At 34.2% G+C, this 24,399-nt stretch overlaps 2 protein-coding genes across 3 annotated transcripts; one reads left to right on the forward strand and one right to left on the reverse strand.

The window, feature by feature from the left end:
* Positions 1–27: 27 nt before the first annotated feature.
* knk (protein Skeletor knk) lies at positions 28–5,348 on the reverse strand. Its single transcript, XM_065368997.1, has 13 exons — positions 4,948–5,348; positions 4,510–4,744; positions 4,267–4,375; positions 4,007–4,172; positions 3,830–3,902; positions 3,551–3,725; positions 3,349–3,454; positions 2,965–3,237; positions 1,430–1,619; positions 1,003–1,106; positions 669–923; positions 483–590; positions 28–400 (listed from the first exon to the last, which is right to left on the reverse strand). The coding sequence occupies exons 1-13, from the start codon at positions 4,982–4,984 to the stop codon at positions 177–179; spliced, it is 2,055 nt and encodes a 684-aa protein (XP_065225069.1). The 5' UTR covers positions 4,985–5,348; the 3' UTR covers positions 28–176.
* Positions 5,349–9,022: 3,674 nt separating this feature from the next.
* Positions 9,023–18,628, forward strand: LOC135846484 (uncharacterized). Of its 2 annotated transcripts, none has more exons than XM_065365594.1 (9): positions 9,023–9,331; positions 13,622–13,876; positions 13,954–14,061; positions 14,158–14,348; positions 14,431–14,632; positions 14,739–14,946; positions 15,036–15,147; positions 16,434–16,733; positions 17,079–18,628. In XM_065365594.1, the coding sequence occupies exons 1-9, from the start codon at positions 9,271–9,273 to the stop codon at positions 17,526–17,528; spliced, it is 1,887 nt and encodes a 628-aa protein (XP_065221666.1). In that variant the 5' UTR covers positions 9,023–9,270; the 3' UTR covers positions 17,529–18,628. The 2 variants fall into 2 exon arrangements, with proteins under 2 accessions (XP_065221666.1, XP_065221668.1); XM_065365596.1 differs by having other exon boundaries at positions 9,023–9,310.
* The last annotated feature ends 5,771 nt before the right edge of the window (positions 18,629–24,399 follow it).

The raw sequence follows: 24,399 nt of genomic DNA on the forward strand, positions 1-24,399 counted from the left end.
GCATTATCGGTAATAATGAAACACGTGTACTTATTCCATTTATATTGCACATTTTCGTTACAAATTTATAATTATTCATATCTGATATAGATAAAGTTATCAATATATGACTTATATATTCATCGAAAAATTAAAAAAAAAACACAGAATTCAAAGTAAAAGCTAATTAATTGCGTTTACGGTCGAATAGGAAAGCGTAAGAGATAAACAACGATTAGGAACAAAGGTGCGCTGGATCGAATTGAAAGCGCAGTAATGGATGAGCCGCCGCTGATGCCTGGTAAATTGAAGGAATCGACGATATGGATTTTCCATCCGGTGTTCACTCTAGTGAAACTATTGTAGTACACGGTATCAGGCCAGGAAGAATTCGGTGTGATATCGAGTACAGCTGCTTCTCCTGAAATGGTATTAAAAAGGAGTGTAAATAGGTAAATGAGGGTATTAGCTCTGTTGGTTGATGTGCTAGAAATGAAACAAACCAGATTCGCAGGTAAACGTTAAAGTACGATTGAATTTTTTGAACGTCGCGTGTCGATCATCTAGTCTCATATCAGTTCCTTTGCGTTTAGCCAAACATAATGGACCAACTAAAGATTCAAGAAATTTTTTTAGTAAAGACAAAGAGATATTAGAATGGAAAATTGATACAATCTATGGACCATTACCAGCGGTGGGTCGAGCCTGTCCTCGTAAAGTGAACTGAACACCGGCCAATACTTTAACGTGCTTTTGAGCTTGATCGGATAACCGTTCATATCCTCCATGAGGTTCGTCAGTAATAATCAGAGGATTATAGTATTCAGCGCTGTGTGGATTATTACCACCGTGGACGTAAATTGAATAGGTGTAACCTCTTCGCATCCATACTTCCGGCGATATTTTCCCATCTATGTACCAGACTAGACCACTCGAAGGCATATCTTTGCAGGAAAAAAGAAATAGGTATTGTAGTTTTGATCACCGTAAGTCGTATTGATAATGAGCCTGTTTGATACTTACTTGTGATTCCTTCGTATCCTTTTTTACCTCCTGATGGTCCTAGTGAGGCTGTAAATGTACGCAGGGATTTGTCTATGACTCTGGTTCGTTCCCAAGTATCAATCCTAAATGAAAAAAAATAATAATTTATAAACCCAGGGAAGCTTATTATTGAATCTGATCAGGTTTGAACAGATCCTATACAGTTCAATCTGGTCAGATCTAATCGAATTGCCAGCTGAAATGTTGGGATCTGGGATCTGATCAGAACTGAGCAGATATATAATATGATCAGATCTGCTCAAATTCGATTTGATTTGATCCATCCAAGAAATGTTCGAACCATGATCACTGATCAGATCCAATAATTCTATGCTAAGATGGGAAGTTGTTTTAATTATTTTATGAGCAATTTTTACTGTCTATGTGAGTAAGTAGGTATACTTGCCTCGGTTTAGAGAAGCTTTTCACAAATGGGAAACATGTATTGATCGATTCTTTTTTGTGAAGCTCGATATTGAGCGGTCCTCTCGGATAAACCGAATGTATGGCTGGTTCTTTATCGTGGAATAATTTTCCAATTGCCCAAATTAATTGACTAGAGCCTTCCATTTTGTATTCTTTATCTCCGATATCAGCTGAAAGATGAAATAATAATAAATTTATTTGTGCAAAACACGAATTAACGTTGTAATATGTATTTGTAGCCTAACGAATGACTTTCAAGATCGTCAAATTGCTATTTCTTGAAATAGGTACAAAGTTTCCCTAAACATACGAGTAAGTTCAGACTGAATATCAGAATCACGATCAAATACCATTGGTATTTGCTTTTTTCATTCTGATATATACTTGTACCATACCTAATTCATTCGTCAATTTTAAAGTTTTTTAAAGTTTTGTACATTTTTGAAAAATTTCTATTTTTGATTTCTTAAGAAGTTTGAGTTTTTTAATTTTTAAAATTTTTAAGAATTGTATGTAAAACCATGTTGTAAAATTATTATTTTGAGGTTTTTTATTGTCCATTTTTTGGAAATTTATTCAAATTTTCGAACAATTTTGATCAATTTTTTATAAACTGTTGAAAGCTTTTCAGAGTTTTTGAAGTTTTTTTTGTGACTTTTTCTTGTTTTCACAAAAATTTTGGCGTTTCTATAATGTATTCTACATTTCCAACAACTAAACTGACCCATATTTTTGCAATTTTTACAATAAATTTTAAAATGTTTACTTTTCATTTTTTTTTTTTTTTTTTTTTTTAATGAAATTGTATGAATGAATGTTTTTTGAAATTTCGAATTGATATTGATTTCTTGGAGCTAGGTCTAGGTATCTCTAGGTAGATTGATTTTCGTTCAATTTTTAATTTTTAATGGGTGATTGTTGAGCAATTGCAAGTTTATAGTTCACCATTTCAATGAATAATTTCCTAATTGAAGGTCGACATGAAAATCTGAACGAGTAGTTTTGAGATAAAATGGATCAGTTATTCAGCAATAAAGGAGGTAATTTAATTAATACACTTCATTTTGTTTAATTAGGCTTCAAATTAACCTACTTTCAAGTTTCAATCCACAAAAACTGCCATTGCAACTTATCAAAATTACGTTTGACCTTCAGTTTCCATTCAAAAATATAATAAAAATAAAGAAAATTTGATTACATAAGTAGTTACCAACTGATAATAATACATATTTTTGGGCAGAAACAGAAAATTATCGTTGCATTTTTTTTTAAGAGTAAGTATTATTTTCTAATTATTGAAAACACTTTAACTAGGTATTGGAAATTGAAACCCCTCTGGAGCTTTGGAAGAAAGTACCAATTTTCGAGACCTGATAGCATTTTCAACCTCTGATACTCGTGATCAATGTAGTCTTCTCGATCATCACAGTTGTATTTGTTGTTCAGCTCTTATAGTAACCAATTAATTAGATGTAATAATCTTTTTGCTTCTAGATAACAGAATATGGATCTTACGCGAAATTAACGTCCTCCGGTATGTGATAATATTGACACCATCTTCTCTGACCGCCGTATGAAGTTGGTTATTATCTTGACCACCGACTAGTTCATCTTTACATACTCCTTTGTACTGTCCCAAGACTTTAGTACACGAAGATTCTGCAGTAATATTATAATCATTGGCGTATCCTCTGTGACCATCTATATAAGCTATCGTTACATCGCTGCCCAACATTTGAGGCTTGTCTACAGCTCCACTCGTGCCGAACGCCATGTATTCATCTTCATCTATATACGAACATCGTAAAAGAAGTTAGTACAGGTAACATATAAAATATAAGTTTGAGCATGTTCTTTTCTTTTTCTTGAAATATTTATCTTGTTGTAGATAATACGTACCCACCAGACCGGCCAATTGGATGGTGATTTGAGGTCCAAATATTTCCCATCCTACTTGCATACGTTTATGTAGCTGTACACAGTTTGGTAAAGTTGTCTTGTGAGCCTTTAAAAATAACATGAACGTGGTAAAAGTGCTTGTTATATCAATAATGAAACGATTACTTAGCATAAATGAGTTTATGAATTTGCGCAGAATTACATCAATCTTTGATAACGATGGAGGAACATTTGGCTCATCCGGAATAATCACATAGCCTAGGTTTTGTTTGCTAGCCACATCGTAAATACTCAACCAATCGATATCAAAAATGGTCAAATCTCCTGGTAACTCCAAAGTAACCGTTTCTTCGGTGTAAACGCGAAGAGGATCTAAACTGTGTGCAACATAAAGATGTTTAATGGGTATGCTCATTTCCAAATTCTAATTCATATGTAAGTATTAATTATTTCTGATCTAGGTAATTTTGAAAAAACTTACTATCCATTTTCATCCGGCACTTTGTATCCTTTAGAAGATGGTTGAGGACCCAGACCGACCCAGAAATACGTATCTAGGAACAAATATTAATCGTAATAATTACTCATTAGAATGAATCTGAATTCATATACAAAAAATTTAAAACGTAAGTGTATTAAGTACTAGTTTAAGGTATACCTTGGCCGGCTCCATTGTATGTGAATTGAGGAATCGTGATAGTTTTCGCGTCGAGGATTTCAATAGGACCTGACGTTACTCCATGAGATCGACCTGTTAATTGAGAAATCGTTTGAGTAACAGGTGGTTCAAATTCTTCCGGTATATAAACGTCTCCAAATGCGCTCTAAAAACGATAAGTACATTGTATTGATTAATAATAACTTTCAGAATATAATTCCCCAGGGTAATTTGATTCACCTAAGATTCAGAGTAAATACCTGACGTGTGAGATCGTACACAGCGAACCATTTAATATCAGTGATTTTTTTTCGATCTGGTAGCGTTATTCTGATATCTTTATTTAGATATCTGTTCAATACATCCGTTCTGTAAATAATCAAAAAAAAAAAAAAATAGTAAATATGGGCGAAATGCGAAGTTGAATGTTTTTTAAAATGAAACCCCATTCAAAAAGTGAAATTATTTTGATACTATTTAGATAATAGAATGAAATTACTAACTTTCCATATTCGTTGGGTACGATAAAACCTTGGGGACCTGGTCGTGTCGATGCTCCAGCCCAAAAGAACGTATCAGTACCTGTGCCATCGTAAGTGAAGCCAGCCAAAAGCAACGTATACTCATCTATGGCAAATACATCAGCTGACACTTGATGATGATAAGAATTCAACTTCCCTAAAGAATTTCCACGATATTGCTGGGCAGCGTTGACCGGGTCAATGACCACCACGATACCTATAACATGAAAAAGGGTAAATTTTCAACTTAGCGTCATACCATCGTTTAAATCACTGAGATTTTATCCAACTACAAACTCTACAAACATACGGTTGGCGACAAGTACCTATTGTATGTTGAAAATATTTATAAAATGAAGTAGGTAGGTAAGAGCAATACTCATAAAGAGAAATAAAAATAAAAATAAACGATAAGTTTACCTGAGATCGATAATAGTAACGATAAAATTAGAAACATATTCGGCACCGTTTTTCTTTCTTTTTTTCATGACAGCATTTCGATTTGATTCTTTTTGAATCATCTATTATAACATATTGTACACACGTGCCCATATAAAACTAACATGCGATTCAATGAATTAAAATACCAATCGCTGGTGGTAAGGCAAAATGATCAATGATGATTCAGTGTTAGTTGGTTTTTGATAATGATACGAAATAGGATACTGTGTACGTAGCAGTAGCATGACTGTTTTGTTGTAGGAATGAGATTCCAGACTCTCGCTTTCTTTTTACGTGTAAATTTTCAAGAATTAAGATTACGAGCAATGTTAACCTGCGAGCGTCTTTCCTTTCACCTCTCCGTTGTTCTGGATTGGTCATGGGTTTCCGTTCACTGCTGGTCTTCGACTTCGTACGAGTATGCGAGTCAGAGTTGTTTCTCCCACTTATGTCTGTTTTCTGTAGCATAGCCAAGTACGCAGATACCTACAAAAATACTGGTATAAATCGTAGGTATGAACGATTAACATAGGTATTTGTGGGGTAGACTGGTAGACAGTTCAATTAAGTAGGTATTCTTTGACACTTGCCGGTCATAATGTCCCTTCGGTCTCTCTCATGTGTCAAAATTTGGATCATTTTTAACAAATTAACCATTCAACGTGCTGGAAATGATTTTTATCAAGTAGGTAATTATCTTCAACTTCAAGTTTTAGTTGAAGAATGAAATTTTGAAAAAAAAAAAAAATCAACGTTAGTAAGGTAGACTTACCTAGTTTAAATATTTCAGTGGTTAATAGACGAAAACCAAGAAGGCAATAAATTGCAAATTAGAAGCTTTTATACGTCTCAAACACCACCGCAAGTTTTTAGTTACCTATTTTCACTCAAGGCCGTGGTCGTCACCACAAATGACCTAATTTGATCTCAAATTGACCTGGAATTCCTGATTCTGATAAAAAAAAAATGGTTGAAAATTGGTACCAACTTAAGTTGAGTACCTACCTAAGTATTCGGATTTGGGAACTTGAAAAAATTTGAAGTCGGCGCATAAAGGCGTAAATTTAGGCAGTCAGGGCCTCAGAAAGGCTAGTCTATGTCAAATTATTAGAATTCTTATTGCTCTTTGAAAATTATTTCAATTAAGAGTGCAGAACTTTAAAAAATTTCAAAAAATTTATTTTTAAAAAAATCATGAAGAACTATAACTTAGTCTATGTCAACTTATTAGAATTCTTATTATTGCTCTTTGAAAGTTATTTCAATTAAGACTGCAGAACTTTAAAAAATTAAAAAAATTAAAAAAAAAATCATGAAGAACTATAGGGCATTTAAAAGTGACGTCACACCCGTCTGATAATCAAAGTGGTGTGCAAACGATGCGAAGTGTACTAGGTATTGTGCTCGATGTTTTAACTAAAATTACTCAAAATTTTCAACGAACACATTGATATTTTAATACAGCAAAATGTTCGTAGTTTTATCCTCTTTAAATTGATTTTTTCCCGAATGCTCTACCTTTTACCGTTCAAAAGTTTTCGAAGTTTAAAGATGCGAAAACAAGGCTAAAACCAGCTGCGGGCGGCAAGTATTGAACTTTGAACTAAAATTACTCAAAATTTTGATCGAACACATAAGTATTTTAATACAGTAAAATGTTCGTAGTTTTATTCTCTTTAATTTGATTCTTTCCCGAAAGTTCTACCCTTCACCATTCAAAAGTTCTTGCAGGTCAAAGTTGCCAAAAGAGTTCTTGGTTTACACACCAGTTCGTTATCACGTGACCAAAATGACGTAGTTTGAAATGCCCTATAACCAAGAACATCACAGAAATGTTATTGCTAAAATTTTTGAGAAGAGACTAATTTTTCGAAAAGAGAATTTTTCTACTATCCACATTGGAATCTTTTTTTTAAAAAGTTAACTAGTAAACAATTGCAAAAAATATTTGTATGAAAATTGAAAAATAATTGGCAGAAATGTGCAATGAAATTGAGGGTTTATTTCAAAATAAAAAAAAAAAAATAATGATTGAATCTCGTAGAAATGAACTGTTTAGAATACGCTCTTGAAATTAAATAGGTATTTTTTTGCTTTTTCAATTGCTATTCACATAGGAATAATTAAAAAAAAACAGTTGACTTTTAAAAAATTGAAAAATAATTCATAATTTTAAAAAAATGATGAAATTGAGGGTTCATTTTTAAAAAATGTAAAAAGATGATAATTTAACGTCTTATATTATCACTTTTTTATTATTTTCCAAACAACATTTTTTTTCAACGAAAAGAAATCGAAAAATATTGGAAGAAAACAATCAAAAAATTAAAAAATGATTTTTCTAAATTGAAAAAATAATTTTGTCACACTTAGAATTTTTTCTAAATTATATAATATTCGTAAATTTTGCAATGCCTTTGAAAATTCCTCCATCTCAACATTAAAATCGTACTGGAAGCCTCTTAAAAGTTGAACAAAAAATGAAAAATATGATAAATATGATGGAAACATTTTTATACTAAAAATTGTTAATTCTTACAGAAGAAGTAATTTTAAATATGTAATTCCCATTTCGAGAAGAATTTTTTTCTGGTCCCAAAGAATGTTAGTCGCTCGCTGGTCGGTTTGTATTGTTTGTTTGTATGAACCCCCCTCCCCGCCTACCATGCTGAAAAAATAAAAACAATAAAACGAAACAAAAAGGGATGAAGTTTCTCTAAAACTAAATAATGTTTTATTCAATAGAAAAAAATCCCCCGGCCCCTTGAACAATGTTGGCCCTGTGGTAAGGAGCTCCAGGGTTGGCAAAAATTGAAACGTGAAATTTAAAAAAAAAAAAGAATTAAAAAATTTATAGGCCACAGAAGATGTTTTTGAAAATAAAATTTGGTAAGTATTTTATTGGGAGAAATTTTTGATACAGATGAACAAAGCGTTAAAAAATTCTAGAATTTCATTATTATTTTCATTCTTTCAACAATATGAGAAGCTTTGTACAGAAAGGTTAACATTGCAAAAAAGGCAGAGGTGTTGTGCTTGAGGGATCAAAAGAGGTTTCTTTTTGAAAAAGGTATTGTTCATAAAAAATTTTCGCAAAAATAGTGAATTTTTAATTTAAAAAAATCTAATTTGTATTTCTCTGATTTTTCAACTTTCAGAGTTTTTCGCACCTCTTTTTTTTGGAACCCTAAAAGAAGACAGAAAAATACTCGAATAATCATTTTTTCATAAAATCTAAATCCAACAACATCAGGATATGGGAAGTGAAGAGTTGCACAACGAGGATTTCAAAATCCACCCTAAATCCACAAGAAAAACCCATACCTGTTGAAAGAATTGCCTAATTTGTGGATTTACAGGCGATTGATATTGATAGAATAATTTAGTTTCTCGTGATTGCAACGTTTCTGTTGCAAAATTTTTTCCTGCTCTCCATCGACATATTTTTCTTTGCCAAATTTTCACAATTTTTTCGACTAAAACAAAAAAAGTTTCAACAAGTCCCCCCCTCCCCTTGAAAAAAAAACAACCAAAAATCAAATTCTTATTCTTACGATTCTGAAAAAACAATACCATGCGATCAAAAACACTAAAGTTATTAATACTCCTTCCCTTCCTCCCCTTCTTATCATACTTTGAGTTGACTCTGAAATCGATACGAGTTGCAATTCTTAAATTCTCCGCTATACACAACCCTCGATGAAAATTCTTGTTTCCAGCTTTCCATTTTCTTCTGGTTTTTCCCTCTCTTCCTCTTTACATCTGTATCTTTTTCAATCCTCGAGTAATTCGCCGAATATACTAAACGTGTCTTATAATTATATGTTTATCCAAAATGAATACCTATTAATTTCACAACGATCGACAATAGGTAATAAACAACTAAAAAGCGAATTGTTTTGAAATCGAGCCCATAAGGACGCCTACGAGTAGAAAATCAATGGTGATAATGAAATTAAAGTCGAGCTTTGAGGTTGCGAATCCTTTCAAGTGCCTAGATGCATTTGCCTTCTTATAATATCGGCGCTAACGTCTTCTCTTATTAGATAGACACTTATAAATGTGTAGTCAAGGACGAAAAATGTACGCTTGCGTGTCTGCCTGCCTATTGCGTAGGCCTCCTGGTGCATTTGGTTTTTGATTTCGGTTTTATGTACTTTTTTTTTTGGTCAATTTTCGTATTTTTTTTTTAAATTTGTCGTTATGATATAAGTTTTGTGTTCAAGGATAGTGATATTGTGATAGTATCTAGATACATAGGTTCGACCTGTGATTGTAGGTCAGACTGATTAATTTGTAGATATGCGCGAATTGCCTCCGCTAATATCATGGCTATCGCCAGGTAATCTCGCTAATTATCTAAGTAGGTACTTGATTATAATTAATACAATACGAATTATTATAGGTATGGTTTACCAGACTTGAAATGACACAGTTGTCTGTGAGTGATTAGTATTGGAGATTAGGGATCCAAAAATGTAGGCACAGGAAGCTGTATTCTATGAAGAAGGATTTTATTCGAATATTCTCGTTGATCCATGTGGGCTCAAATAAACTTTTTCGGAAATGTTGTACCTCCAACCCTTATGCATCTGGAATCCACAACTTTCAAAATTCTTGAAAATGGGTCATTATATTGATACTTTAAATTTTTCAAATCTTATTTGAGATTCAGAGAGCGACCCTTCTGCCTTCGGAGTTATCAGATTGAACTTTTCAATACGTTTATTTAAACGTATTCATTCAACATTGATGAGACCCCTAATATTCACAAAATTTGGCAAAAACAAAAAACAATCCTCTCTCTCCAAGAATAACTTACTGAAAATTGTTCCATAGTCTTAATATTTTTAACCAAGTTATTTTCTAGCAGTCCTGATCTTCAACTTGAAAGATCTCAAATAATGTCCTGGATCTGAATTCAAAAAATACGTGAAAATCCACTTTCTTGTAGCTGAAAAGGAGGCGGGAAAGGGGTTGAAAAGTCGATAAAACACCCTCCGGATATACATTAAAAATTTTAGCCTCCCAGGACAATTTAAGAAGACTAAAACCCCATTTTTTCCCCTCCAAATATCTCTAGTGAGATTTGAATAGGTACCTATTTCATGCAACTTTTGATTTCATACATCGATTGGTTTCTATGTACATAGTTTGGCTTTTTTTTTACTTTTTTCATCCCCTTCCCCCTTCTATAAATTTGAACATCAGTGAATTTTGAGTCAAGGTCAGCCCCACCCAAACCTCTTCAATATAACGCCAAATCGAGCCCAAATATCCTACCAAATTTGAGCGGATTTTGTTATATGTAAAATCCCTTCAATTAAAATAACCCTATGGTTCGGTTGAAAAAATATATATTTTTTATGTACAAGATACCTTAAGCATGCAAAAAATCGAGAAAAATCAAAATAGCATACAAAAATATACCATTGGCCAAAATTTCAGGCAATAAAGTGCATTTCTCGATTTTTGGCGAATTTTTGAAAATCGAATTTGGTTCAAAAATGTGAAAAAATCTCAATTTTTAACTAATTGAGCTTGATAGCTGAAATTCAGAATATAACCTATTTTTGGACTACCAAATCGATTGGAAATGGTTTTCAATCGTTTTGAGCAGTTTTGGAGCCTCCAGCTGATTTTTGGAAACTTGAAATCTCAAAATTTCATCAAATAAAATTAGAAAGTTGAAATTTACTCTACAACTTAATTTCAACATGCTAAGTGGACTGAAGAAGGTTTCAAGTCATTTTGGAGGCACCAGCGACTTTCTAAAAATTCCAATTTTCCAAAATGACATGAAATATGTTCATCGATTTCCACTTTAGCATGAATGCTCAAGATTAGTACCCTTCTAGACCAATTAATATCTTCTTTTCTCTTTTTAGCCCTTTTTCTCAATCCACTGCTGGATGAAAGCCTCCCCAACTTCTTTCCACGAGCTGTGGTTTTGGGCTGTATTCCACCATTCTCCATCACATGTCCTTATCTCATCTTCCCATCTCTGTTTTGGTCTCCCCAGTGCCCGTTTTCTATCTGGTCTCCACTGAGTAGTCTTTACCACCCATCGTTGACCCCCCCCCCCACTTCTGGCAACATGACTAGACCAACGCCAGTTACTCCGCTTAGCTGTCTCCATAATGTCAGTCATCCCTGTGGTCTCCCAAATTTTCTCCACTGTCCATTTGTCTCGCAGCGTTATCCCCAGCATTGATCTCTCCATACGCCTCTGCATTTTGACAATTTGATCTTCCAGCTTCTTTGTCAATGCCCATGTCTCACTAGCATATGAGGCCACTGGGATGATGCATTGATTGGCTACCTTCCTTTTCAGACATATCGGTATTGACTTCTCTCTGATTATTCCTCGCAGCCTCGAGTATGCAGTATGCTGCCCATGATGCCTTTATTCTCCTGGATATATCTCTGTTGAAATCATTATTCAATTCATTGTCATGTCTTGGCCTAGATACACAAATCCATCAACCATTTCAATTTCATCATCCTCCAGCTGGACACATTTTTTATCAGTTACAAACCCAATGCACATAGTCAGTAGTCTTGGTCTTCCCTTTATTAATTTTCAGTCCTACTTCTAGACATGCATCTCCAGGCGCAGACTGGCCCTACCGGAATACTGGGAGTTTCCCGGTGGGCCCCTCCAAAAAAAATGGGCCCTTGGGGTAGACAATGGGCCCTCGCGAGCAAAAATTTAAAATAAAACATGCAAAAATGGACCTTTTCTGTTTTTTGGACTACTTTTTTCAAAAATTTTTTGCTCTCGCTTCGCTCGAGCAGTATCAAAATGCTTCTCATTTGCAGGGATGCTGTGTAGATGAATTTTTGAAGAGTAACTCGTCAAATGGATTTTTGGGGGAAGTGGAAAATGTTTCCCTTCCCCCCTCAAAAATTGGAAAATTTTTCTCTTCCCCCAAAAAAATCAATCTTGTCTCTTACATTGCAAAAATAGCTAATGCACGTTATTTTTCTAAAAAATTTCGCCCACGCTTCGCTCGCGCTATATCTGTATATCACTTTACTTTCCTCTGAACAAAGTAAGAAGAGAGAAAAATTGACTTCTTCCATCAAAAATAATGTTGTTTTACTCTTGAAGAATTGTGAATTTTCAAAAGCTTCAGCCCTCGCTTCGCTCGGGCTTTTATGGTCGCTGTTAGATATGCTCTCCTAAAGACAAAAAATTTTAAAGCCATGAAAACAAAGTTTAAGTATACCTACATCATCAGGAATAGTATTATTTTGCACCTCATATCATTACTTTTTCACAGCTTTCACCCTCACTTTGCTCGAGCTAGATCATTCTCCCTTTCTTTTCTCTGGCCGAAGTTGAAGGGTAGAAAAATTGACTCCTCACATCAAAAATAATAGTGTTTTACTTCTCAGGAATTGTGAATTTTTGAAAGCTTTTTCTCCTACTTCACTCAAGCTTTTACTCCTATTTAAAAAAATAAAAGATACTTACCAATTGTTGGTAAAAAATTCAAGCTATGAAAAAATCAATTTTTTGAATAAAAAATGACTTTTTTTGCATTTTGAATAATCAATTTTTCACAGCTTTCGCCCTTGCTTCGCTCGGGCAGATCTGAATTCTGCTACACAAATTTTCAAACATTTACCAGAATGGAAAAATGAACCCAAGAAATTTTATAAACGTGTCTACTCCATTAATGTAGATTTTCAATTACCTACACTTAAATAGTTATTTAACATTTTTGTTTCTAACTTCCATTTTTAAAAAATGGTTCGAACAATCTCTGGCAAATTTTGTTGAGTGATGGGGGGAGGGTAAAGGGGGGGGGGCTCGTCAAATGCTCAGGGGGATCACAGCACCCCTGACTCATTTGAGATTTCCCGGTGGGCCCTTTTGACCCAGTCTGCGCCTGTGCATCTCTCACTCACCTTGTCCAGCACTTCCTGAAGTTCGTCCATATCCTGTGCTATCAGCACCACATCATCAGCATATGTGATGGTCCGCAATAAAACCAACCATCAGTCGCAAAAATCGAAAAATGTTTTTTGCCCATTTTTGGCCTCTAAATGGTTTAGGGGACAAATTTTTTGCGACCGATGGTCACTTGTACATATTAGAAAGTAGGCTTATTGGACAATAGTTTTTTTTATATCAGCTTTGTCACTTTTTTTATGAATCAAAACCACGTCAGCATCATTCCATTCATCTGGGATTTTCCCTTCTTCTAGGCACTGGTTAAATAGCACTGCCAGGTATTCGTTTATTTCATCTCCTCCCAGTTTTATAATTTCTGTTATAACTTCCATCTTTTCCTGGTGATTTATTGTTTTTCATTTGCTTTAGATTCTTCTTTATCTCTTGTATTGTGATGGGGGTGGATGGTATTTGGGAATGTTGAGGTTGTAGAGTGTCATCATATAGTTTCCTATAGAAATATTATACACCAGGTTACTGGTTAAACAAATTTGAACAAAATTAGGCCTACATGTAAATTCCAAGGTTTACTTCTAACTCAAATGAGGTTTTGATACCTACTCAAAAATACATGTTTTTTTTTTTTAATAACCTGACATTTGAAACTCTTAAGGAGAAAATTTTCAACCGTATTTTTTTTTTTTTTTATTCTATAGTTTAATATTATACCTAATTATTTTTACATTTCAGGTTGCCATGGTCAAGGTTATTATACAGCTCTGATATTATTTTTAATAAGCTTCACTCCAATCTCAACCTATTCAAATTGCGCAACTAATAGCGAAACAAAAAATAACGTTATTATCACGAGCTTACTGAATTTACACGATGAAACAACGAAATGTGCCAGAGTTAGCTTACGAGCTTTACAGCAAAGAGCCATCATCGAAAAAACAGTCGCTGAAATCAACTCCAATCTGATGTTCAGCGAAGCTATGCGTTTATGTAGGTTTAAATTTAAATACCCGCTGTTAATTCGTATCTTAAATCCGCCATCTCAATTCATATTTTCATATGTTTAGCTGCCAACATCGTGGATTCCTGCTCGTCTAATGATCAAGGCTTAAACGCAGCTTTGAGAAGTTTACTCACGATGAACCAAACGTGTACCAATGCTCCATTATTATTAGGTAGGTGCACAACTTTCAAACTGCCAATCAAAGTAAGTGATTTTTTCTACTCATTACAGTCATTTGTATAAACACCGAAACATATTTATATGGCAGGATTCATCGGTCCTGAAAATTTAAACCAACTCATGACCCTTCAACAAATCACGTCGAGCTTGCAGAAATTCCATTTATTGCCATTTATACCGAATTTAATGGATAACAACGACAACGATGGCAACGATCACTTCGTTTCGGAGCCTTCTGTTTTATACATTGGAAATTCTCGAACAGCCATTCGAAGTAAAGTACGTATGCACAATCGTTGAAAATCTTTACAGTCTAGGCAATTGTTCTCATGTCCGAAAAATGTATTCGTACCTAGCGTAGATCATATTGGCGGTTTTGAATCAAATGAAATGGAAATCTGTATACGCGGTGATCGGTGAAGATAGCGGGGGTACTATCGCTACCCTGAGGTATTTATTACCAGAAGTTGATCGTTTGTGTATCACTGGAATGAGCAAGATTCCAAAAATTCTATCCAAAATTAACGACCAAGATCGCATTTTTTACGACGATGTGATTCGAAGTGAGCCCATATTGCCTATCTACTTACCTACCTTATTAACATATAAGACTACACGTTTCTACTAATGACTACACACATAATTAATTGAAACTCGTCGAAATTATAGATTTTAGAAGCAGCGGAGCAGACGGATTATTGATGCTAGCAGACAGTGTATCTGACGTGAGACCTTTACTTAATATAATGAGGGATTCTTCACTGCCCAGGACACCCGATTCATCTAATCCGGCCATCGTATTGTACTTGAATCAGATCGGTTTGAAATCGTGGGAGTTGCCGATAAATTACAGCATTTTAACTTTAATAGAGAGTAGGTATGTGTGTATCATGCTATTCGAATCCGCGAGCACTGAAATCAGTCGTTTTATAGATACGATTTGATGAAAATATTGAATTTTTGCAGTGAAATATTGGATTTGAACTCACGTGATTTGTTACAACAGTCGTCGACATCATTTCAAAGCAACACCCTGACTAAAAAGTATTATGAGCAGAATGAAGTTGATTTCAAACTAGTAAGTAGGTAGATCCTAAAGTATCACTGAAAAAGTTTCAAAATTTCATTTTAAAAATTAAAAAATTAGGCATAACCATTCAGGAAAACTTACATATTTTTGTTTTTTTTTCAATGTGATAAATAATTTTTGTTTAAAAAAAATTAAAAGTTTAAAATAAATTGAGTAGGATCCCGAAATCACCTGGAGACCTGGACTTTACAGAATAGCTCAAAAAAGACGTAATAATCATCTTAAAGCATCAAAAAGAAAATCTACGAATTGATAGAAACAGTTTTTGAAAATGTATTCACAATATTTTCAGGACACTGAATTTAAGTTTGTATTTGTAAGAGTTGAATTTCATTTTTTCCTGCTTTATGGCAATTTTTCTAAAATAGCCAAAATTTCAAGTACTAGAGTGAATTTTTTGATTTTTGGTGAATTTTTGAAAATCAAATTTAGGCCAAAAATGAGAAAAAAAATCAAAACCTCGCCAAATGAAGCGTAGAAAGATGAAATTCGAGATATAAGTAGGTACCTCATTTTTGACTCGCCAAATCGATTGGAAACGGTTTCAAACCATTTTGAGTAAGTAGTTATGGAGCCTCCTGCAGATTTTTGAATATTGAAATCAAAGCTCAGTCAATTACAGATTTTATGGCGTTTTTTGAAGTACTGGGATTTCCAGCAAGTCGCTGGAGGCTCCAAAATCACTTGAAACCACTTTAGGTCGACTCAGCACGTTTAAATGAAGGTTCAGAGTGAATTTCGGCTTTCCAATTTCATTTGGTCAGATTTTGTGGAAATTTCAAGTTTTGAAAATCTGCTAGATGGCTCCAGTACTGCTCAAAACGGTTCGAAACCATTTCTAATCGATTTGTCGGGTCGAAAATAGGGTATATCTCAAATTTCTGCTTTCTAGGTTCATTTGGTGACATTTTGATTTTTTCCCCTCATTTTTGGTCGCAATTTGATTTTCGAAAATTCGCCAAAAAAATCGAAAAATTCGTTTTACCCTCTAATATATTTTTGTATGCTCTTTTTATCTAGCTCCATTTCAACTTTTTACCTCAATTTGATGAAATTTTAATTATTTTCGTGCAACATGATCGAATTTGAATTGCTAAAAATTCATCAAAAAATGAAATTCGATCCTCTAAATTTGATCTAGTGGTGTACTTTTACGATTTTTTTGTGTCCCCCGGTGCAAAAAATTTTATATCGGTTGAGATACTTCATTTGTTTGGTAGGATGAGTTGTTAAATTGCAATTTTACGAATAATTCAACCGACAATTTGTTGCAGGACGCTTTCGTAGATATTCTAGATGCCAGCGTGCTAGCTTTACAATACGCCATAAAGTTATATTGGAACGCTGCAAAGTACGCCAGGAATATCAAATGCAGACTGGGTTTGTTGACTTTGAGCGCAGACGGTGGTATTTGCCCAGAAATGTTCAACACGAGCGCCACCGAATGGAAATCATTCTTGTATAAGGCCACTTATCACGATGTCAGCACGATGAGAAAAGTTTCTTTACGAATGAGTATTCCGGTCAATGTGCGGATGTATTTGACCGATTCTATCGTAAATTCGCCTCAACTGGTATGTGATATCTGATGTGCCAATCCTGGGGCAGAATATTGGATCTTTGAACTCGAGGAATGCACACAGATCTGATCGAAGTTAATCTGATCTGATCATGTGATCATTGATCGGATCTATTCAGGTCTGATCTGATCCAATCAAATCTCCCCTATCGGACCTTATCAGGTCTGAATAGATCTAATCTATCAAAAATCTGCTAAGGTCAAATTGGATCCATGGAACATCCGGATCTGATCAGACCTAATCAGATCCAATCATGTCTCCCTGGAAAAGCCCATTATGATCAATTTTTTGTACCAATTCGTAATCTATTATTACCTATAACTTCATTTTAATCGGCAGATCGGACGCATCAACGACATGGGCATCACCGAATTACACGTAAACTTAGCCAACACATTTAAAAAAGCTATGGACGCGAATGGAAATCCACTCTACCCGAAAAGATGCCTATCCCCAACTGTAGTCGGTGGTAGTCGTGTTCCATTCGATGTAAGCGTAGTCGACGACATATCCGATCGCGGATTCGGTCCGGGCAGAGATTCCAGCCTTTTAGCCAATATAATGGCCTATGGAAGAAGTCTATTCCATTTAGACGAATCGGTTTTGGAAAAAATGCCCTATATTCACGTGATAATATTATGCAGCGTGGCCGTCGTTGTATTCTTGACTTGTTTAACTTTGGTTGTGAAATGCGTTTATAGAACTTTCAAAGTAGAATCGAGCGAAGAACGCGAACAAGCGAGGTCTAGAAGAGATAACGGTAGAAATCTTAGCACTATTAGCTCGTAAACCATTTCCTACGCAAATCTTCATTCTCTTCGCGGTGTCCAAGAAAAGGGTCGAATAGTTTGCATTTTAGGTTTATGTGTACCTATAGATAAAAATGTACATCTACGTACCTATTACATTATTACATAAATAGGTGACAGGTTATAGTTAGATAGTTGAATGTAGATATAGATACTGAAGAATCGATAATGATGTCGTATTATGTACCTATATGGAAAAGGCCAGAGTGTGATCAACGTACGAGTATTTTCACATTCTCAAAAGGAGATCCTGTATTCCCTATCCTACCTTTCTGGGTAAATTTTCATTAGACTATACATAAGTGTGAAATGAGTCAAAAATACCAGTTAAAGTTTGTTAATTTTATTCGCGAGCATTAATCGATAAACTCGGTGACCTCCAGTTTGGGTTAAAAATTCATAATTCTACACAGTTCAGGCAAACCTGACTGGAACCTCCTACCTTCGAATGAGTCAGTGCTCTATACCATGATTTCACACCATCCCTGAAAGTACACATATTATTTACAATCTACATATCCGAAATTCCGAATATTATTATAAATCCTCTGTGATCAAGTGTGCGTCATTGGTGATGGTGTTAGCGCCCGGTTAGGGATTATAAGGGCGTGGTAGACATCTTACCTACATACTATACAAGGTAAAATTATGTCAAAGTCTGTCGAGAGAATTGAATACTTGGAAGATGAATTTTCAACTTCCAAATTCTTCATTGAGCAGGAAGTATTTGAAATTTTTGTGGTGTGATCGCGATTGGTTAAATGTCCGTATATTATTTCTCTTCCTTATAATATTATTTTGTTTTTTCCAACACGACGTGATTTTGTTTTTATAATAAAATGAATAAGTATACCTACTTACTTATGTACCTGTATCCTTTCTAATTTTTATTTTTTACTTTTACCAAATGATCTTGGGTTTGAGTAACAACTGATCAATGATATTTGCAATTTGATTACAGTAGGTAGTCGTTTTTTTGTGTGTGTCTCTGTGTGTTGCCCTTTCGTCTAGATTAAGTACGATACGCATAAATGTAGGCGAATGTGTAAAAATGACAATAAACGTTGAAATTTCTTGTGTCGTGGAAGTAATTAAATTCTCTCGAGAGTTCCTGTTGATATTTTCGGGTCGTTGAAATTCAACTTTTTCTCAAGAATTTTGATTTTTTTGAGAACTTTTTGAACTGGCTATTTCCGATTTGAACGAGCGATATCCTAAAACCCTCGTAATTAAAATTTCATGCTCTAAAACTCATTTTTGAATTTTTGGAGAATTTTTGAAAATTAAAAACATTGTTTTAGGTTCAATTTTTAAACTTTTTCCATGAAATGCAGATTTTTTGGAGCGAAGTGAACCAATGTGAGTATTTCCTTCAATTCGACTCCCACCCATCAACAATTATTAATTTTAGGCCATTTTTGGAGCCTCCAGCAGTTTTTTAATCTTTTCTAGAAATTTCAAATCACTATCTGAAGAGGCGAAAAATGAATTTTGAAACCTTTAAGTTTGGTCGGCTCTTACTCAGCATCCCCTCTACATTTTTAGGTGGTTACCACAAAATTCCAAGAGTCGCAGTTCAAAAGTAATTTTTGACCAATTTGTAAATTCTAGGAAAAAAATCGCATTTTCAAAAAAGGTATTTATAATGAGCGGTTTTTTGGCCAAGATATCGTCTTGTGTGTCTGCACAATCACTTAACTCGATAGCAATCTCAATATGATCTTTTTGGATCCTCCTGCAAGAAATTTGAAAAATTACAAATTGGCGAAAAATTCACTTTTGAACGGTAACTTCTGGAATTTCGTGGTAACCACTTAAAACAGTCGATAGGGTGCTCCATAAAAGCACAGACCAAAGTTATAGGTTCTGAAGTTCATTTTTACCATTTTCAAAACGATTTGAAATTCCTGGAGAAATTTGAAAACTTGCTAAAGGCTTCAAAAAGGTCACATTGCGATGGTTTTAGAGTCATGGTGATCGTGTAAACACACGAGACGATATACTGCCGAAAAAACTGCTCTTCATGCACTTTCTTTGAAAATTTGATTTTCTCATTTTCTTCTTCAACAGACCAAATTGATTTTCCGATTTTTGATGATTTTTTGAAAATTCAAAATTGGTCATTTTAATTTTTCGGTAATTCATGCTTGGGAATCGGGGTATTGGAAATTTCTAGGAATTAGGGATTGGAAATTTTGGGAATTGGGAATCGGGAATTGGAATCAGGCATCGGAAATTTCGGTCATTTGAAGATGGAAATTTCGGGAATAGAGAATTAGAAATTTTGGGAATCACTAATTGGAAATTGAAATCAGACATTAGAAATTTAGGGAATCGGCAATCAGGATTCGGCAATTGGAAATTTTGGGAATCGCGGGAATGTAGAATTGGAAATTTTGGGAATCATAAATCGGGAATTGGAATCAGGCATTGGAAATTTTGGGAATCGAAAATCGGAAATTTTTGGAATTAAGAATTGGGAATTTTGGGACTCGGGAATAGGAACTTTTGGAATTGGAATCGGGCATTGGAAAATTCGGGAATGGAGGATTAGAAATTTCATTTCGGAAATCAGGAATTGGAATTAGGCATTGGAAATTTTGGTCATTTAGAAATGGAAAATTTCGGAAATGGGGAATTATAAATTTTGGGAACACAAATCGGGAATTGGAGTCATGCATTGGAAATTTCGGGAATCGGAATTGGAAATTTTGGGAATGGAGAATTAGAAATTTTGGGAATCACAAATCGGGAGTAGGAAATTTTAGGAATCGGGAATTGGAATCAGGCATTTGAAATTTTGGGAATCGGAAATCGGAAATCGGAAATTTTGGGGATTGGGAATAGGAAATTTTTGGAATTAAGAATTGGGAATTTTGGGACTCGGAAATAGGAACTTTTGGAATTGGAATTGAATCGAGCATTGGAAATTTTGGTTATTTGGAAATGTAAATTTCGGGAATCGGATTCGGAAATTTTGGGAATGGAGGATTAAAAATTTTGGGAATCACAAATCGGGAATAGTAAATTTTGGGAATTGGGAATAGTAAATTTCGGGAATCAGGAATTGGAATTAGGCATTGAAAATTTTGGTCATTTAGAAATGGAAAATTTCGGAAATGGGGAAATATAAATTTTGGGAACACAAATCGGGAATTGGAGTCATGCATTGGGAATTTCGGGAATCGGAATTGGAAATTTTGGGAATCAGGAATGGAATATTAGAAATTTTGGGAATCACAAATCGGGAGTAGGAAATTTGGGAATCGGGAATTGGAATCAAGCATTTGAAATTTTGGGAATTGGGAATAGGAAATTTGTGGAATTTAGAATTGGGAATTTTGGGACTCGGAAATAGGAACTTTTGGAATTGGAATCGAATCGAGCATTGGAAATTTTGGTCATTTGGAAATGGAAATTTCGGGAATCGGAATTGGAAATTTCGGGAATGGAGGATTAGAAATTTTGGGAATCACAAATCGGGAATAGGAAATTTTGGGAATCGAGAATTGAAAATTTTGGGAATTGGGAATAGTAAATTTCGGGAATCAGGAATTGGAATTAGGCATTGGAAATTTTGGTCATTTAGAAATGGAAAATTTCGGAAATGGGGAATTAGAGTCATGCATTGGAAATTTCGAGAATCGGGAATCTGGAATTGGAAACTTTGGGAATCGGGAATGGGAAATTTCAGAAATCGGAAACTAAAAATCGGGAATGGTGAATTGGAAATTTTGGGAATCGAGACTTGGCCATTTCGGGAATCAGGAATCGGAAATTTTGGGAATTGGGAATTGGGAATTTTGAAAATCGGAAATTGAATCTGGAATTGGAAATTGCAGGAATAACATTCCACCAAAAATCCTCAGAGTTTTGATCAAATCATTGACAAACAGAAACAGTTATTCAAATCTGTAACAATAATTACCTATTATGAATTAAAACTGCGCACTATTTTTGTCGAGTTTTGCAATATTTATGCAACAGCAAAAAAAAACAGAATGTTAGAACGGACCCTATGTCCAGGTCAAGGGAGAAAAAAACCCACCAGGAAGGTTCGAATTATTTTGAATGCACTGTTCTGATTAAAGAGAGAAGGATTGTTGAACAATGAATAAATAGGAATGCTTTTATCCCACTATCCAACCTATTTCTATCCTTTGATTGACACACATCTATTAGTGTAAAATGTACACGTAATTGCAACAAACGACGTGAAATACATATAAGTAAAAGAAAAAAGCCACCAGCTATATAACTCTATAGGTATAGAGATACCTACATTTGTATTTCTATAGGTACTACGTTTAACATTGTGAATAATAGTATATTAAATTGTGGTAATTGGTAAACGAATATCTATACAGCTGGCATACAGCACAAGAAGGAAGTAGATAGGTACACCGTTTGCTTATTCGTTGAAATGCGGAAAAGAATAAACTCGATTTTTTTCATGATTAATTCAAACAAATGGCGCGCAGACCTTGCTACTCGTGCAAGCTTGTCAGTGTTTACACTGTTTACCATTGGTTTACCATTGGTTACCGGGTAGATGACCGAGATGGTCTAGGTGGTCTAGGTAGGTCTGGGTACCTAGTAGCTGGTAGAAATACTGTACTTGCTACTTGCTAGCTGGTGCTAAACTCATTGAAAGCGATGGACGATCGCTGATTGGAGTTTTACACGAGGTTAGGAACAGCAAGAGACCAAAATTCCATTACATAATGTTTATCACGTTTTTTTTCCAATATTTATTTACCTATTTTTTTATTAGGTACTTTTAATTATTTATGGAGATGTAATTTGTAATATAACGGGTACTTTATGAGTGTATGAAGTACCATATGTACATAAAGTTGTGCAGATAGGTACATATGTGCTTGGTCTTTTTAACATCTCTATACTATCCTGAAATCGCACAATAAATTAACCTATCTACCCCATCGAAATATGAATTTTTGGCGCTTACCTAATTATTTCCTTATCAAACGTTGAGCTGAGCATTTTTATAAACAACTCACATTCGCTTTCGCAATTCCAAACGAATCGGAAATAGAATAATTAAGCTGTTATTTGTACGAATTACGAGTACCTACTTCTGTTATATAAATATTTCAAACGTTTAAATGAAATCAGTTGATTTCGATTAACGATGGAAACAGCAATTAAAAGAGTACCATTGTGGCGCAATTAAGCCGATTAAATGACTCAATGGTCTGTGGGCCAGTGAGCCTATAAGCGTAGGTTGCTCGAATATAAATCAATGAAAAACAATCCTAAATCCAATTATCAGCTTACTAATGTATACCTATATTCACATCAATAAACCTAGTACCTATACGTATTATGTTAGTATGTGCATTACATAGTACAAGGGTAGATATTTTACTACTGTTGAACAATACTTAATTATTATTATTATTATTTTTTTTTGAAGATGTTTCTTGTTTCTTCGAAACGCAGAGTTGGAGTGTTTCGAAATTTTTCCTGAACCGTTTAAACATCTGGAAATCGAAGGTTATGGAAGTAGGGTGGGTCATCATTGGAGTTGATAATTTTATGGTTTTGTTCATTTATTTCTGTTTAAGAAAAAGTGCACACTTCAAGGATTTATGCCCAAGATTATTATTTATAGGTAGCTACGTGAAATACGTTGTTGTTTTTATTTGCAAGGAACTGGGTATAGTGAAATGTTCAAGCGTTGAATTTCATATTTCAATTTTTGGTGAATTTTTTAAAATTCAAAATTGGTTTATTTTCGATGAATTGAAGTTGAAAACTGAATTGATCGATGGAATCACAAATACGTTCTATTCAAGATTTTCCAATACAGAACTTGGATCATTGAGTTATTTTTATAAAACGACAAGAAATTATCAAAATCGATTTGTGAGTTTGAAAATGGAGTAGAAACAAAATTGCAACCGTCTATCTCAAATCGATTAATTTTTTTTACTTTTTAAATAGAAAATAATCAATTTGAATTTTTTTTAACTCTTTCAAAATCAAAAATGAAGTTCAACGCTGTTTTACGTATAGCCTTAAGATGGTGGTTTGGGTTGCCAGGTAATTGCTTTCAAGTTTGAAACAACTATTTTAATTGATTGGGGTTGGGGTCCAGTTGTAGAAATTTTTCATCCTTTCTTTCTAAAAGCCCAAAACGGTTTTTAAAAAAAGACCACAACTTTTCAAAAAATTATTTTTTATAATGGAACATTGTGAAAAATCTTCCAAATCGTGAAAAGTTTTCGACTAAAAAATTTCGATAGGCAAAAGAAAAAAAATGAAAAACGATGTCCTCGAATTTAAAACCGCTCCTCTTTACCTTTAAAAAAAAAGATCGATTTTGAAAATGAAATTTCAACGTCTGTGGAGCACACAACTACCTCTAATATTGATCTGGATTCGAAAAGCATTTTCAAGACGAATTGCCGCACATTAATTGCCATCCATTCTGAAACGCCCTCTTCGTCTCTCTTCCTTACTTCTGATCCACTCCATGGTGCACTTGAACATGGTCAAAATATTAAAAAAACGTTGTATGAACAAGTTGTCTATCTTTAAAATTTAAGGAGCTACCGAGTTTTGAAAAAAAAATTGAGAAAAACGTATTTTTGACCTTGGGAATGTACAGTAGTTTGGAAGATAAATACATTTTGTCTTCATGAATTTTTGCCTAACTTTGAAATTGAAGGGGCTGGAAGTATTTTAAAAGAAAAAATAGAGAGAAACGTATTTTCGACGTTGGGAATATTGTGCAGTACTTTGGAAAGTAAAATCAATATTGTCTTCATGAATTTTTGCCTATCTCTGAAATTGAAGGAGTCAGAAATATTTTAAAAGAAACAAAA

The sequence above is a fragment of the Planococcus citri genome, chromosome 5, assembly GCF_950023065.1.
Source record: "Planococcus citri chromosome 5, ihPlaCitr1.1, whole genome shotgun sequence".
In the NCBI taxonomy this organism is placed as follows: Eukaryota; Metazoa; Arthropoda; class Insecta; order Hemiptera; family Pseudococcidae; genus Planococcus; species Planococcus citri.

Excerpts from the sequence above, each read along its gene's own strand:
- knk (XM_065368997.1), bottom strand. The coding sequence starts at position 4,984 with ATGTTTCTAATTTTATCGTTACTATTATCGATCTCAG. Across the intron at positions 1,107-1,429 it reads AAAAGCTTCTCTAAACCGAG|GATTGATACTTGGGAACGAA; the intron begins GCAAGTATACCT and ends TTTTTCATTTAG. Across the intron at positions 924-1,002 it reads AGGATACGAAGGAATCACAA|ATATGCCTTCGAGTGGTCTA; the intron begins GTAAGTATCAAA and ends TTTCCTGCAAAG.
- LOC135846484 (XM_065365594.1), top strand. The coding sequence starts at position 9,271 with ATGCGCGAATTGCCTCCGCTAATATCATGGCTATCGCCAGGTAATCTC. Across the intron at positions 14,633-14,738 it reads TTACGACGATGTGATTCGAA|ATTTTAGAAGCAGCGGAGCA; the intron begins GTGAGCCCATAT and ends TCGAAATTATAG. Across the intron at positions 14,947-15,035 it reads TTAACTTTAATAGAGAGTAG|TGAAATATTGGATTTGAACT; the intron begins GTATGTGTGTAT and ends GAATTTTTGCAG.